The sequence below is a fragment of the Anolis carolinensis genome, chromosome 4, assembly GCF_035594765.1.
Source record: "Anolis carolinensis isolate JA03-04 chromosome 4, rAnoCar3.1.pri, whole genome shotgun sequence".
NCBI classification, from domain to species: domain Eukaryota; kingdom Metazoa; phylum Chordata; class Lepidosauria; order Squamata; family Dactyloidae; genus Anolis; species Anolis carolinensis.
In genome coordinates, this window is record NC_085844.1 from 36268142 (window position 1) to 36285333 (window position 17192).

Consider the following 17192-nt stretch of genomic DNA (forward strand, 5'->3'; position numbering starts at 1 on the left):
CAGCCTGGAAAATGCACAACAACCCAATAAATGTATATTTTATTTATGTTCATATGTTTTTGATTTTGTTGATCTTGATGCCTCAAGCCATCATGAGAGACTGGTAATAAATAAAATTTATAGTTGCTGTTGCTGTTGGCTTGTTGTGAGTTTTCTGGGCTCATGTTCCAGAAGCATTCTTTCCTGATGTTTTGCCCACATCACAACATCTGAGGATGCCTGCCATCAGGCCTGTAGCCAGGATTTTGATTGGGGGGGGGGGGCTGAGTCTGAGTGAGAGAGGATCTACCCTAGCAAACCTTTTGTATTGTTATCCCAATACCCCCATGCATATTGGGGCCGGGCTGTGGCGCAGCTGTTGAGCAGCTGCCTTAAATCACTCTGACCATGAGGTCATGAGTTCGAGGCCAGCCCGTGGCGGGGTGAGCACCCGTCAATTAAAAATAAAAAATAGCCCCTGCTCGTTGCTGACCTAGCAACCCGAAAGATAGTTGCATCTATCAAGTAGGAGATAAGGTACCACTAATAAAAGTGGGGAGGCAAGATTAACTAATTTACGACCTGGTATGAGGAAGTGCCGTCAGTGTGGATGATGAAGCAGCTGCTCCCCCCTGTGGCCAGAATCGAACATCCCCTCAGAAGAAAGTTAACTTGCCTCTGCGTGTGTGTCTCTCAGTCTCTGTTTGATGTGTTTATGGGCATTGAATGTTTGCCCTATGTGTGTTATAATGTGATCCGCCCTGAGTCCCCTTCGGGGTGAGAAGGGCGGAATATAAATACTGTAAATAAATAAATAAATAAAAATATATTGAGCATGGTGATCAGATCACGATATGAATAAACATAACAAACCGAAAGGCCCCAGGTTCAAATCCCGGGAGCGGAGTGAGCGCCCGCTATTAGCTCCAGCTTCTGCCAACCTAGCAGTTCAAAAACATGCCAATGTGAGTAGATCAATAGGTACTGCTCCGGCGGGAAGGTAACGGCACTCCATGCAGTCATGCCGGCCACATGACCTTGGAGGTGTCTACAGACAACGCCGGCTCTTTGGCTTAGAAATGGAGATGAGCACCAACCCCCAGAGTCAGACATGACTGGACTTAACGTCAGGGGAAACCTTTACCTTTACTAACAGTTTAAATAATAAATGATCCTGATAATAAATCATAAAAATAATAACCCTGAGAATTTCGGGGGGGGGGGGCTGAAGCCCCTCAAGCCCCCCCTCACTACATGCCTGTGGGCGAAACGTCAGCAGAGAATGCTTCTGGAACATGGCCATACAGCCCAAAAAGGGCACAACAACCCAGGGATTTGTGGCCATGAAAGCCTTCGACAACACGTTGTTGTTGTTGATGTGAGAATTTGTCTAGCCGCAGCAGATTCGAACTTGATTAAAGGGTAGATGGGAAGAGCAGAGAAGGCGAAAGACCTTTTGCAACTATGTGTCCATATCACGGTGCCCAAACTACCTTCCTTTCCTAGTGTAGACGCGAACAGGAGGAGGCGGCGGAGCGGGGCGAGCTCCAGTCCGGGTTTTGAGCTGGAGAAGAGCGAGAGAGAGAGAGAGAGAGAGAAAGAGAGAGCGAACCGCAAGGAGGAAAGGAAAAGCAAGCAGCTCGCCGGAGCCCCTGGCTGCTTGGGTCCGCCCGCCAACAGCTGGGGAAGGAAGGAAGGAAGGAGAGAAGGAAGGAAAGAAGGAAGGGAGGCAGGCTGCTCTCCCGATGGCTGGGGCATCCTCTGGGAGTGGGCGCCCGGCCTCCGCCCGGCTGTGAGCCCCCAACCCCCGCCGCCCGCCTCATCCGCTCGGCTCTGCTCGGCTCTCCCCGCCCAGCCTCTCCCGGGGCCCCGGCCATGCAAGCGCGGCGCCTGGCCAAGCGCTCCAGCCTCGGGAGCCGGCGCTTGACCATCACCGCCTCCTCCGCCTCCGCGGCGGCGGCATCATCGAAGCCGGAGCCTTGCTGCTGGAGGCCGGCGCGGAGGGAAGGCGCCTCTGCGGCCGCCCTCGAGGAGGAAGAGGAGGAGGAGGACGCGGTGGTGGTGGTGGTGGACGCCCTCGAGGAGGAGGACGACGACGAGGGACACAAGGACAGCCTCAAGGTGCGGCGCAGGGAAGGAAGGGAGGGGGGACTCCGTCCTCAGGCGGCGCGGGAAAGCGGGACGGCGCCGGGGTCATGGATTGGGCAGCAGGCGGCGTGGCAAGGGAGGCGGGACGGACGCCGCTCAGCCCTCCGCTCTCTCTATATTTTCTTTCCTTTCCTTTCCCCGCCAAGCCTTCGAGGCGATGAGATCATGCAGAGGGGAGGGGGCATCTGAGCATATCCAGAGTCCCCTTCCCGCTAACACGTTTGTTCCCCTCCTATCTGTTTTGTTAGACAGGAGAATCAAGCATTACTTTTTGGGAGGACTCTTAGGTTGCATCTGCACTGTGGAATTAACGCGGTTTCACTCCCACTTGGGAGCCTCCGGTGGCCTAGGGGATAAAAGCCTTGTGACTTGCTGACCTGAAGGCTGCCAGGTTCGAATCCCACCCGGGGAGAGCGTGGATGAGCTCCCTCTATCAGCTCTAGCTCCATGCGGGGACATGAGAGAAGCCTCCCACAAGGATGGTAAAACATCAAAACATCCAGGCGTCCCCTGGGCAACGTCCTTGCAGACAGCCAATTCTCTCCAGAAGCAAAACAAAACTCCCACTTGAACCACCATGGCTATGGAATGTGTATTTTTACACTATAGGTACAGGCAAGGGCAAACTTGGGCCCTCCAGGTGTTTTGGACTACAATTGTGGGAGTTGTAGTCCAAAACACCAGGAGGGCCCAAGTCTGCCCATGCCATGCAGTTTGGCACCATTATAACTGCCAAGGCTGAATTCTATGGAATCAGTGCATCTGCACTGTAGAATTAACGCACTTTGGCACCACTCTAAGGATCCTTCCACACAGCTGGATAAAATCCCACATTATCTTCTTTAAACTGGACTATATGGCAGTGTGAACTCAGGGCCGTTCCCCACAGCCATATAACCCAGAATATCAAGGCAGAAAATCCCACAATATCTGCTTTGAACTGGGTTGTCTTGAGTCCACGCTGCCATATATCCCAGTTCAAAGCAGAAAACGTGGGACTTTATTCAGCTGTGTGGAAGGGGCCATAGATAACACAATTCAAAGCATATATTGTGGGATTTTGTGCCTTGATATTCTGGATTATATGGCTGTGTGGAAGGATGCTGTGTCCACACTGTCATATTCTCTAGTTCAAAGCAGATATTGTGTGACTTTCTGCCTTTATATTCTAGGATTTATGGCTGTGTGGAAGAGCCCTGAATCCACACTGCCATATATTCCAGTTCAAAGCAGATATTGTGGGATTTTCTGCCTTGATATTCTGGATCATATGGCTGTGTGGAAGGACCCTAATTATGCCTGGGAGTTGTAGCTTTGCATGGTATCTCGCCTCCTCTGCCAAAGTGCTCAGGTGCCTCGCAGAACTACAAATCCTTGGATTGCTATGAGCCCTGGCAGTGAAAGTGATGTCAAACTACAGTGTAAGCCAGGCACAGGCAAACTTGGGCCCTCCAGGTGTTTTGGACTGCAACTCCCACAATTCCTAACAGCCGGTAGGCTGTTAGGAATTGTGGGAGTTGCAGTCCAAAACACCTGAAGGGCCCAAGTTTGCCCATGCCTGGTGTAGATACATACAAAATGACAAAAGGCATCACGTGTAGCTTTCCCCTTTCTGAATAGAAACGTGGCTCCTGTTTTTCTTTGAAATGTTTTCAAATGCACGTTAAAGTGGGTCGAAAGAAGGGCATGCAAGGGTTAGGGTTTTTTGAGGCCTCGGTTGAGTTGACACTCATTTTATTTCGTCTCCGGCTCAAGCAGTTTTTAAAAACCTTTATGGTGTGTAAATAAAGATGGCTGTTGTTGACAGTTTTCGGGGCAGAGACGGGGAGAAGTTTGGCTGTGTTTGTCTGGTGGGGAATAAGAGGGTCATGAGAGGGCCGCAGGGGGCAAGGCTGGCAAGGCCAGGGCAAGTTTCCCCCGAAAAGCATGGAAAGACATGTGTTGAACTGTGGGTCAGAGAGAAGAATGGCAATGCTTTCTGGAGCTGCAGGGAGGGCTGAGTGAGTGAGGAGGGAAGAAGGGGAGGCATGGAAATGACATCAGCCGCCAGAATGGGGAGCCTGACACTGCAGTCGGAAAACACCTCTCCATTGAGTTTATCAGGCACCTGGACTTCCAGGTCTGTTAGTAGGTACACTGTCACCTCTGGATGTGCTGCACTACAAATCGCATTACGTATTCCCACCCAGATGGCATACATGACCAATAGGGATTGTAGTCAACTCATCTGGGAGGGCTGTGTGTTGAAATATTTGGAGGGTGAATCGTGATACATTTTTGTATAAGCTGTCTAGATAAGCTGCTCTACAGTTCCCATCACTCCCACCCGGCCAGTATGATCAGTAGGGATGATAGGGGCTGTAGTCCAGCTCGCCTGGAAGGAACCAACTTTGGAAAAGCTATGTCTTGGACCATATATCTCGGCCCATTGATGGAGTATTTTGTTACTAGTTTTTAATTCTGTGGTTGTTTTGAATTGTATGTTTTGTGTATTTATGTTCATTATTAGTATTATGTTTAAGTTGTATGGTTTCCTTTACTATGTTGGAAACCGCCCTGAGTCCCTTGAGGAGATAGGGCAGTATATAGATAAAGTTTTATTATAATAATATTATTGTTGTGTAGTTGAAAGCTTTCATGGTCAGTATCACTGGGTTGCTGTGAGTTTTCCAGGCTGTATGGCTATGGTCCAGAAGTATTCTCTCCTGATGTTTTGCCCACATCTATAGCAGGCATCCTCAGAGATTGTGAGGTCTGATGAAAACTAGACAAGTGGGGCTTATATATCTGTGAATTCCAGACAAGAAACACTCAAGGCCAGTTAACGCCTCCCAACAAAGGATGCCCCTAGGCAGGAAGCAGTCAGGCTTTGAAGCTGCAATGTTAATCATTGTGGCTAATTGCAACATTCATACTTGCCTCAAACAGACAAGAGTTCTTCTCCCACCCTGAACATTCCACATACAGTAGAGTCTCACTTATCCAACACTCACTTATCCAACGTTCTGGATTTTTCAACGCATTTTTGTAGTCAATGTTTTCTATACATTGTGATATTTTGGTGCTAAATTCGTAAATACAGTAATTACTTCGTAGCATTACTGCCTATTGAACTACTTTTTCTGTCAAATTTGTTGTATAACATGATGTTTTGGTGCTTAATTTGTAAAATCATAACCTAATTTGGTGTTTAATAGGCTTCTCCTTAATCTCTCCTTATTATCCAACATATTCGCTTATCCAATGTTATGCTGGCCCGTTTATGTTGGATAAGTGAGACTCTACTGTATCTGTGAATTCCCGACAAGAAACAATCAGGGCCAGTTAACACATCCCAACAAAGGATTCCCCCAGACAGGAAACAGCAAGGCTTTGAAGCTGCAAGGCCATTCAATGTTAATCATTGTGGCTAATTGTAACATTCATACTTGCCTCAAACAGACAAGAGTTCTTTCTCCCACCCTGAACATTCCACAGATATATAAACCCCACTTGACTAATTTCCAACAGACCTCACAACCTCTGAGGATGCCTGTCATAGATGTGGGCGAAACGTCAGGAGAAAATGCTCCTGGAACATGGCCATACAGTTCGGAAAACTTACAGCAACCTATTATTATTATTATTATTATTATTATTATTATTATTATTATTATTATTATTATCTTATGCTTATTTATACCTCACATTTTTCTCCAGAAGGAAATAAATATTTTGAGGATGAATCGGGGTATCTTTGTGTGTAAGGCTTTTCCTACCATGCCCTCTGGACGTGTAACACGACAGTTCCCATCACTCTCACCCAGCCAGTATGATCAATAGATATGGTAGGGGTTGTAGTCCAGTTCACCTGGGAAGCACTGACTTGGGTAGGTTGTGTGTTGAACTGCAGTTGAGATTTTTGGAGAGTGAATCAGAGGTTTTTGATGTAAAGTGATGTCATAAAGCCACTGGGAATTGATTGATTATTTACTTAATTTTTTCCCAATGTAGGGAATCAAGGTGGTTAACAATAAATATGGCTCAAAGTAAATAAATCAATATACGTGCATTAAAATTATATATATACACATACATACACACACATACATACATACAATTAAATCAATTGTATCATCAAACAGTTATACATAAAATATTAAAATACATTAAAAAGTAGACAGCCATCCCAAAATCCCAACTGCATAATAATAATAACAACAACAACAACAACAATAATAATAACAACAATTTTATATTCCACCACCATCACCCAAAGAGACTCGGGGCCGCTTACAAAGTAGCACACAATGCTGCCACACAACATATAAAATACAATTTATCAGCATTTATGACATCAGTGACACCAATTTACATAGCAACAACAACATACAAAAATTAAAAATTACTCAACAGATTAAATAAAGTGTTGATGAAATCATCCCTCTCACCATTCTATAAATGCTCAATTTATTAGCATATGATAATAAGTTCTACACAACTTCTGGGACAAGCGTATGTGAAGTTGGAATATACCTACAGACTACACACAGCTGTTTGATACCACTTCAACTGTCATGGCTCCTTCCCATGGAATCTTGGGATCTGTAGTTTAGGTATCTTGAATTCTCTGCTGGGAAGCTCTGGTACGGTGCGAGCCAAAGTGGTGGTTTATGGGCCAGTTTCAAAGTCATTGCCTGCTGGTGCCAAGTTCTCATTTTTTAAAAATGTAGGGAATTGAGACAAATATGGTACACTAGACCTTAGCACCTGGGATTGGCGTGATTTTCAGTTTGCCAAATCATATTGTTTGAGATACATTACCATAGTTCACTATGCTGTTCTATATCTCTAAAACTCTCCAGCAAAGTCCTTCTTGTGCTATCTGATGTGGGGATTGGCAGCCAGGGTTTCCCCCCAATGTGACAGGGCCTGGTATCATATTTGTCCCCATTCACTACATTTTTCTCTTGGAAACTAACCAGGCAGTGCTAGCCATATTTGTGTGCATTTATGAGGACCACTGTTTCTTTCCTGCTAAATCTCTGGGGATTGGCAGCCAATGGCTTTATTCAAGGGCTAGTACTTTGAGAAACACTGCAAGACTAACAGAAACCTCTAAATACCTTCCAGAGTACACAATAAGAATTCTATAGAGCAGGCCTAGGCAAACTTCGGCCCTCCCGGTGTTTTGGACTTCAACTCTCACAATTCCTAACAGCCGGTAGGCTGTTAGGAATTGTGAGAGTTGAAGTCCAAAACACCTGGAGGGCCAAAGTTTGCCCAGGCCTGCTCTATAGAGTGATACTTGTAGTAATGTAGATAGATCAGTCTGCAGGATAAAATTTTAGCAGGGCACTCCTGGTTGATCTTCGAGATTGTGATGAAATTGTGATTATATATGCCTGGCATAGGCTATTTCAGACTCTATGTATTGACTTTATTTTTTATCTTGCCTTTTCCCCCAATATAAGGGCTCAAGGCAGCTAGCAATAAATATAAAACAATGCGAATGCATCACAATCTTAATATAAACATTAAAAACAAATCATTAAAACCGTTAAACATTAAAATATCAAATGCCTCAAAACTCCAACAGCACAAGCCTCTGTATCATTTCTTGGGCTAAGCTCCATTGAAGACAATAGGATTTGCTTTCAAGTAAACATGCCCGGTTTGCAGGCTAAAGGTTTTTTAAAAATAATTTTGAATTGTCCTATAATTGGGTTTTAATTAAAATAAAAAATACAAATACAAAACACAAATTATCAATTTTGATTTTTTAATCATTGTCTTTTGTTATTTGGTTTGGCTGCACATCACCCTGCCTAGGCCAGAAACAGATGAAAACCTTCCTTCCATCCCAATTGCCACTGCTGTGTGGAGGGAAAAGGGAAAAAAGCAGTATCTGCTAACTTAATCCCTTTCCACACTGCCATCCCCTTTTCCTTTTGTGTCCTGTCTAAATTTGATTGTAAGCCTGAAGGCAGGGAATGGCTTTGTTGCTCCCTTAATTGTAAAGTGTCATGTAGGGTGGTGGTGCTATACAAATAAATTATTATTATTCTTAATTAGGAGTACGTGTGATATAAAATATTTAAAGGAAATACATAGGGATATCAGCAGTGAACGACTTGCTCTGTGAAAGCTGCTCTCATCATGGGATTGCCCTTGAACAATATCCAAAATGTTCATGTGATCCAAAATGTCACAGTGATAAATTTGACTGTGCTTGGCCAGACAAAGAATGTAACTTCGGTAGTGTTTCATCTTCATTGGCCTGTTGCTTATCTTTAAAAGCAAATCCAGATGTAGCATTTGTGGTATTTTAATAGCATTTTTCTTCTATATATTTCATTCCTGTTCCATATGTTGGCCTAAGAGAAGCCCTTCTCCATCATTGGCCTCCATGTTCTAGAGTACTTTTCTAGTCCAAGGAAGCCTGCCTCGCTTGACCACTATTTAAATTTACTGTTTACTGAAAATGTACGCTCATATGTGTGTGTTTAAAAAGCTTTGAAAGTAGCTATTTACATCCCTCCCCCCACTGATTTTTGTGCAGTTGTCATGTGAATGCCACAATTTGTGGGGCGTATTGCTATTTTCAATACTTCAGTTATCATTTTACATTACAGGCAGTTTCCGAGTTACAAACATCTGACTTACAAAAGACTCATTGTTAAGAACAGGGTTAACACAACAGGAAGTGAGAGAAATGTACTCCTCAGAAGGAAAAATCCCTATTGAAAGAGTTATCATGGGGAAAAGGTGTCTCCACTGAAGCTTTATCATCAGTACTTGTTTCTACACCAAGCCACAATTTTCAAAATCCAGTTATCACAAGGACAGAAAGTGAGGTGAAATCTTCTGAACAGGGGCACAGACCTCAAAACAAACACCATGGGGATGTTATCCCTACTCTATGCTATCTATCTAAACATATTTAGATAGAAGAAACCTACAGAACCTATCTTGTTCATAACTTGAGGACTGCCGGTACTTAAAATGCTATGATACAGTGGACCCTTGGTAACCACTACTGTTTGGTTCCAGGACCTCCAGTGGATACCAAAATGCATGGGTAATTAAGGTTCACGATATATAATGGTGTATTAACCATTGTTTTTTGTTAGGTAAAACTCCCAAAAATACAGCAGAGCATCTAAAAATACAAACACGATACTTATAATTGATCATTCAGCTCACAGCAAGCAAAATGTGAAGTGTTGTGGCTGGAAAAACATGGCAAATATGCAGAGTTCAATCTTTAAAATTACAAAATCTTTATTTACAAAAATAACACCTACATTTCTTAATAGTAAAAAACTGGGTCTGAGCTTCTGCCTAACTCCATCTCTCTAGGGTTTTAAAGAGAGGGAAAAATCTCCAAGCACTACATCTCTCTTGACACACACAAGCAGAGAGAGGTCTCATTACACACTAAGATGTAAAAAGCAGAAGTCTGAAACAAAGGCATGCACATGAAAAGTATCCATTCTACATGATCTATCACAGTGGTTCCCAAACTTATTTGGCCTACCACCCCCTTTCCAGAAAAAATATGTCTCAGCGCCCCCTGGAAAGGGGGTCGTGGCTTAGAGGAGTGGGCGTGGCTCCTGCTCAAGAGGGCGGGGCTGAGCCTCTCCCCTAGTCCAAGATGCAGGGCTGGGAGGGGGAGGTGGGCAGGTCCACAAAGGGGTAGCCAGGGCTGGGGTGGGCGGAGTTACGAGCTCTGAGGCAGGGCTGAGCTTCTATCCCTATCCTGCGATGCCTGCCAGGACACAGGGGGTGGGGCTAGAGGAGGGGGCGGGTCCTCTAGACCCCGCCCCCATGTTCTAACAAGTGCCTCAGGGGAGGTATACAGAGGCTCTTGGGAAGAAGTCCCACCCCCTAGGCCCACCCCTAGCCCCACCCTTTAGTCCCAAAAGGCCTCTTAGGAGAGGTATAGGCTCAGCCCTGTCTTTGGCTCTGGGGAAGAAGCCACGCCCACTCCTCTAGCTCCGCCCCCTGTGTCCCAATAAGCGGCTCAGGGCTCAGCCCTGTCTCTGGCACTTGGGAAAAGGCCCTGTCCCTCCCTTGGCCCCGCCCCCGTGTCCTAATAGGTGCCATCACCGCCCCCCTGGATCGCTGCAACGTCCACCAGGGGGCAGTAGTGCCCACTTTGGGAATCACTCATCGATCAGAATGAGAGCAGGAAGAGAGCGAGAGAACAAATAGATACATTCCAGCTGTCATTTAGGAGTTGGAGGGAAGGGATTCCCTCAGCCTAGTCTAAAGCTAACTGTTCCTCAAAGACGATTGCAGACTTGAGCAGTGTGAGGTTAAATTCCAACTGTTTTAAGGATTTTGTTTGAGTATTTTCCATCCATGGTTGGTTGAATCTATGGATACAAAATCCATGGAAACAAATGGCCAACTACTTTAAAAAAGTTTGGATTTTATTTTTAGATGTATATGTATATGTGTATATATCTATCTTTTCTATCTAACCCCCCTCTCTAATTTTATATATATAATGGAGGGGATTTTGTATATACATATACATCTAAAAATCCAGTTCCTATTTATGCACCATGTTTTCTGGTTGTGCAACAACTACCACACAATGCTGAGTTGCAGCTCCACTTCTGATACACATCTCCACTGATTATCTGGGGATGTACTGAGTAAGTTCCCTTGGCCATCACCTGACTGCCAAATGTCTCCCTCTTGGGATTTCCTGTGTAAGTAGTACCGTTTGTTTGTGGAACATTATGTTCCTCCAGTATCAATTAGGATCTCATGTCCAATCTCTTGGAGGTATTATATGGAGAGTTTTGGAATGCATTGAGATGATCCAATAAGCAAAGCTATTTTGCTAGGTTGTATGCTCAAACTTATATGGGTTGATTCCACCTTGGAGAGAGGTGCCAAGAAGTGCATTTTGTACAGATCAATGGTGCATCTTGATTGGCCCCTTGTCAAATGTTCTCCTGTATTCTGATTTTGTTCTTGGTTAATTAAACAGCTAACACTCACTGATTATGTTCAGCTGTAAATAAACTCAACTTGCCTCAGTTCAGCTGCCTAAAAGGAGTTCCCTGTTTTTTGGAAAGTCCCCCTTCAACATGAGTTCATAGGGATTTTACCCTGACATCATGCATTGTTAAGTGCTTCGATTTGCGGCCAGGGAGCTTCAAACTCATACTAAATGCCTGTTGTGATTATGTTCTAAAACAAGAAATATATAAAAATATCTGTTCATGGGGAGAACATTTCTGTTCCAAAATAGGCAGTGTAAAAAAAGGATTTTATTTCTAATTCATAGCAGAAAAAACTATCCCATAGAAGTTTTGTTATAGACTGCTTACAGTGAGAAGTCAGTGTTCCTTTACATTAAATATATGGTATATTCATTTTATTAAAGGGCATACTGAATGGTTAAACGTGCAAGGTATTTGGATCAGCCTGCAGAAATGACTTGGCTTTCTGTTTAGAAACTTTGGGTGTAATATATTTGATTAAAGTAATGTGACTTCCTCTTGTTTTGTAACTGCAAACTGTATTGTAAGGCATGTGATGTTAATTTTGACACTCTTGGGGAGATGCTTTGGGTTTTTCTAAAAGATAGAGATTTTTTTCTGGCAGCAGAATTTATCAAGCAGGATACAGTATATTTATGAACACAACTTTTGCATTGTTAACATTTTGGCCTGAAAAATGCTTACTCTAAGGGTTTTAAAGCCTAATTTGTAAATGTCACATCATGCATTGATAAGGAAGCGAATAATCATATTTTTAAGATCAAGTTAAAAGTATCATGAATTGTATTTTGAGTAGTGGTATAACACACAATTAAAAAGGTGAGGAATGAATTGTATCATCAGACCAAAACTTTCACCATTTTATGTTTAGGAAAATAAGAATTATGTTATATATCTTTCTGAAAGTATGATACCAGATCCTATCTGATATTTGAAGCTAAGCAGGGTCAGTATTGAGTACTTCTTGGGTGGGAGAATGCTAGTGATACCAAGTATTGTAGGGTAGTGTAGACTCATATAATCCAGTTCAAAACAGATGTGTATTATCTGTGTTGCTAATCAGAATTATATGGCAGTGTATATTACACATTATAAATTAAAATCATTTTCTGGTTTTTTAGACTTGAAACTTTGTAGCTAAAATAGAAATTTGATTTAATGAAGTCCATATAAAAATATAGGAACCCCTGGTGGCACAGAGGTTTAAACCGCTGAGCTGTTGAATTTGCTGACCAAAAAGTCACTGGTTCAAATCCGGGTAACAGGGTGAGCTCCTACTGTTAGCCCTAGCTTCTGCCAACCTAAGAGCTCAAAAACATGCAAATGTGAGTAGATCAATAGGTATCACTCTGGCGGGAAGGTAACGGCGCTTCATGCAGTCACGCCGGCCACATGACCTTGGAGGTGTCTACGGACAACGCTGGCTCTTTGGCTTAGAAATGGAGATGAGCACCACCCCCCAGAGTCAGACATGACTAGACTTAATGTCAAGGAGAAACCTTTATCTTTTTAAATATAAAAATATAGAATGAGTCATAGAATGTAAATTATTTGGTGTTATGGCTCTACTCTTCATGATTAGTTAAAAGATTTCAACCTCCCCCCCCCCCGCCTTTTTTTCTTTTCTTTTTTACTGGCTACAGGCCTGACCAGGGCACCTATGTTTCCATCAAGTCTGTACATTAGCCAAGTAGATTAGTAATTGTAGTTGCATGGAAATAACAGTTCACTCACATTTGTCTTTTTGTTCATGTTTCACTTCACATCTTTAAACAACTTCTAGGTTCACGTAACATAAAAGTCTACATTTTGGGCAAAAGGCATGATATTTTAGTATCTTTCACACTGGAAAAAGAAGGAAAGATTGACAAATAGACCATTGGAGGCAAGCTGAAATTTAGCAAGTCTCTCACAGTAAGCAATTGAGGTCATGGAACTTGTGCCACAATAGTTGTTTGGCTTTTACAATGCAGTTTATTGTATTGCATTGTATTTATTTGCCACAACATATGAGACTAGCCTTCAAATATTCATACTGGAACATGTTTGGGGACTGTCTTGGTGAAACTGCTTGATATAATTTGTTTAATGACTAGGTAGTTTTACTTTTTATGTGGACTGATATTGAGGTGGATTTTTCCATCCTTAATTTAAAATATGATGTTGGTTCTGTTTATGTTTATGTTTGATTGGCAATAGTAAACATTCATTGGTAAGATGAGGAAAATATAGCACCAAATATAACACATAACATGTGGTTTACCTCATTGTTCTTAATGAAGAGGGACTTCTTTGAATCTGCTTCCCTGTGCAATCCCTTCTTTTCCAAATTTGCAGCTGGTACCAATGTTTAAGAGAGTTTGAAGTTGTGTTTGAATTATACAAATGATTGGATTTTATTTTAAAGAAGAGGTTATTTTTGTTTTAGCCAATTACTATTTTAATAGGACTGGACCTTGTCCAGCTCCTGTTGCCAATTCTCGAGGTGCACGGTTAAGCTGCTTTTAGAGTTACAGGAAGAGTTTTATGGGAGCTAGTAAAAGCTCTGAAGAAGATCTTGCAGGCTAAGCATTCCTGTAAGTCTCCTTTTATGAGCATTTTAAATGTTTATTAAAGGGCTTTGTTCATTATCTCTGAGCCAGAATTCTCCCCCTTCATCAAGTCCCATTATCTGCAACCGACTTTCTGATATTTTTGCATTGAGATCTCACTGCCATCTTGAACTCCGTTTTATCAGAACTTAATTGGTTCTCTGAAGTTTTCTTCTTGATCCCTTGTATTTTATTATTCAAACACATACAATAAGTTATGATTCCTTTCCTCTTCTACATGTTCATTTTTATAAAAAAGACCTGCCACACCCCAGCAGATAAATCCAATCTTTCTTTTCAGCCTCTTGAGTTTATGCTATAGTTTATATAGTATATTTTCCCTTATAGTTAGAGTGTAAGTGAGAAGCAGTGTGGTTCATGGGCCTCTAATATACTGCATACCTCACAACATTATTAGCAAAATAATTAATTTCTTCACTCATACTCAGTCATGCCTTGAACTTGGTGAAAGCCCTTCTATCCATGTTTTAACTGCAGTCCTCTGGCCTCTGAAGAAAATAAAAGCAGCAGATAATGTCCACCACCATTCGTTTTTATTTATATATCATAGATTGTACTTCAGGTGGATCTACACCAGTGGTTCTCAACCTGGGGTCCTACAACTCTCAGAAATCCCAGCCAGTTTACCAGCTGTTAGGATTTCTGGGAGTTGAAGACCAAAAACATCTGGGACCCCAGGTTGAGAACCACTGGTCTACCCTGTAGAATTAATGAAGTTTGACACCGCTTTAACTCCCATGGCTCCATATAAGTACTCCAAATAAATGAATGAATGCATAAATAGCAGCATTTCCAAAAAATCGAACCCCTTAACATGTTGAAAAGGAATTTGCCGCCTTGAGTCCCAAAAGGAGAAAAACAGGGTATAAAATAAATAAATAAATACAGATTTCAACAAGGCAGCATTCTGCCAAAGAATAGGTTTCAGATTAATGTCTGCATAATTGTTGAATGACTGTAGCCCCTAACAAGGATCTGTGGAGAAGAGCTGATAAGCGGAGGCTAGGCAGAGTAGGCTGTAGCTAAGCAAATATATTTTATCTGTGCCATTCCACCTTGCAGCTAGGACTGGGCAATTCTTTTGAGCTTGATTTTCCCCAAGAGCTAAGTCCATTCTGATCTGATTCTACATTGCGTGGGTGAATGTAGTAGTCCACATTACAATTTGTATTCATGTTTATCCGTTTCTGCTTTTAAAAATGCTTCTCCCCCCCCCCCATGTGTTACGATACTCTATTTTTGAAACTTTAAAATAATTTTTCAATGAATAAAACATGAAAAAGACCTATACTCTCCAAATGTTTTAGGAAATGTATCCATCATTTAGAGGGGGCTTGTGAACTACAGAGCATATGGATTTTGATAGCAAACTATAGCATTTATATTCAAGAAGTGCAACATTTGTAAATTTTCATTGAATTCTGAGTGGAATGATTTTCTCACATTCTTCCTTGAAAGCAGTCTGTAGGGCTACAACTAGCACTGAGAAATAAATTTGTTTCACTTTTCACTCTGGAGTCTCCATCTAAGAAGAGTCATATTCACAGAAAGTAAAACATTAGATAGCATCTGTTCTTTCCTACGCTCCAGATTTCTTTTTACCCATTCCTTTTCCTCAGTCTTTATAAAATGCAAGCTGGCACGCATAATTTGTGGTCTACATAAAAACTCCTTTCTGACATACTGCAGCAGAGAAATATTGATATATGATATACAGTCCTATAAAGTATAACATTATGGTGGAGTTGGCCCCCATTTTGTATTAATCTCATAAATACTTTTGCATATTCAAAAAGAGATCTCCTTTCTCTCTCCTTAAACTGAACCTTCAAAGAGGAGATAACTATTATACATTTCCTGTAATTCAAACCATAGCTGATGTGCAGGCATAGGTTTTGCTATGTATGTGAAGGGATTTTATTTTGAATCATGCACAATGGCTGTTTCCAGCAGATGGTAGCATCATTGCAATTGCACATTTGAGACTGTTAGGCATGTGGTAGTGCATTCAAGAACGCAGAGTGGCATGTGATTATATATTGCCTTTGTGCAGTGCATATTGGGTAATTTCTTGATATAGCCTCAGGGTTCAACTCACTTTTGGGTTCTCCCCCATGATCTTATAGCACTTTTAACTTCCTCCATGTTTACAAGTCTCACTTAGTGCACTTTTGACCAACCCATCCTTATGTTTTATTGCTGCGTTTGTCTTATTAATGGTTATGATTTTATCGTATGTTTTAATTTGCATTTGTGCGTTTTCAGTATTTGAGGTTATTGTATGTATGCTTGTTTTGTATTTGTAAGCCGCCCCGAGTCCATGTGGGGAGATGGAGGTGGGATATAAGAATAAAATTATTATTATTATTATTATTATTATTATTATTATTATTATTATTATTATTATATTGCAGTTATATAGTAGCTTGACAGCTATGTGTGTTGACCATTGATCTACTTACCTTGTGCTGAGTTGAATACAGGGGTTGTGTACCATAACTCCGCCAGCTGAAGTAATGCAGGATCTTGGTCGCCAAGATTTCCTCTGCTCATGTTTTGTTTTTAGGCTTCTCAAGTGTATATTGCTGAATATAGTGTGAGCAGAATATTGGACTACATGCTTCTTGTGTCTTGTATCTGGGACCTCATCTACCCATACTATAAAATCCAGAATTATGTGGATTATAAAAGGGGGAGAGTGACTAGAAAAAGCATACCCCTTAATGCACACTGCAACGAGTATCCACCTGGAAAAGACATGTTTATAAAAGTCAGGAGAAAGTCTGAAATGTGCTGCAAGTGATCAGTGTATGGATGCTGCAAAGCAGAAATTCAGGAGGAATATGCACAGCACTCATGTAAACAGCACCAACTCTGAAAATTTCAGATAAACGAACCAGATATGGCACCTTCAGGAAGGTAAACAAACACCTTTTTCTTCCCTCCACGAGAAGAAATCTCTTCCCCTTTTTTGTTTTTGAGTTGGAAGATGAACTCCATTGATGATTCTCACCTGATGTGCTGATGACCCCAATGGGGTCAGAAAAAATTATTTTGTCCAAATGCACATTCTGATCTGGATTATGTAGTTGTGTAGAAGCAGCCTGAGAAAACAGGGATCTTCTTGTAGTTTTTAATCTACTTCTTCCCTTTCTAAATAACTGTGCTTGCCTTCACAGTGCCAACACAAATGTGTATCTGGAATTCTTTTTGCCTTCCTTTCTTTCTCATTTTACATTTGAAAATCTACCTAATAATGGAGTCAGACAGTCTAAACTCTCCTACACAACTAAATAATTCCACATTTTATTTATTGCCCACCTGTGGGCTGGTTATGTCTGGTTTCCGTCAAGTTCTTGTTCTATGTTTTTTGAAAAGATCAATTTATTCGCTACATTGAATCCTTCCATGACTGCACCTTCATAATACACTCGTGAGCATGCACACACAC

The 17192-nt window shown here is 41.8% G+C and overlaps 1 protein-coding gene across 1 annotated transcript in view; it reads left to right on the top strand.

Annotated features, from left to right (window-relative positions):
- The first annotated feature begins 1558 nt into the window (after positions 1-1558).
- znf704 (zinc finger protein 704) overlaps positions 1559-17192 on the top strand; it is a 72735-nt gene continuing 57101 nt past the window's right edge. Inside the window, exon 1 of the mRNA XM_003219553.4 lies at positions 1559-2100. Coding sequence (XP_003219601.3) covers positions 1855-2100 — 246 coding nt within the window. The 5' untranslated portion in view covers positions 1559-1854. The remainder of the gene's footprint in view (positions 2101-17192) is intronic.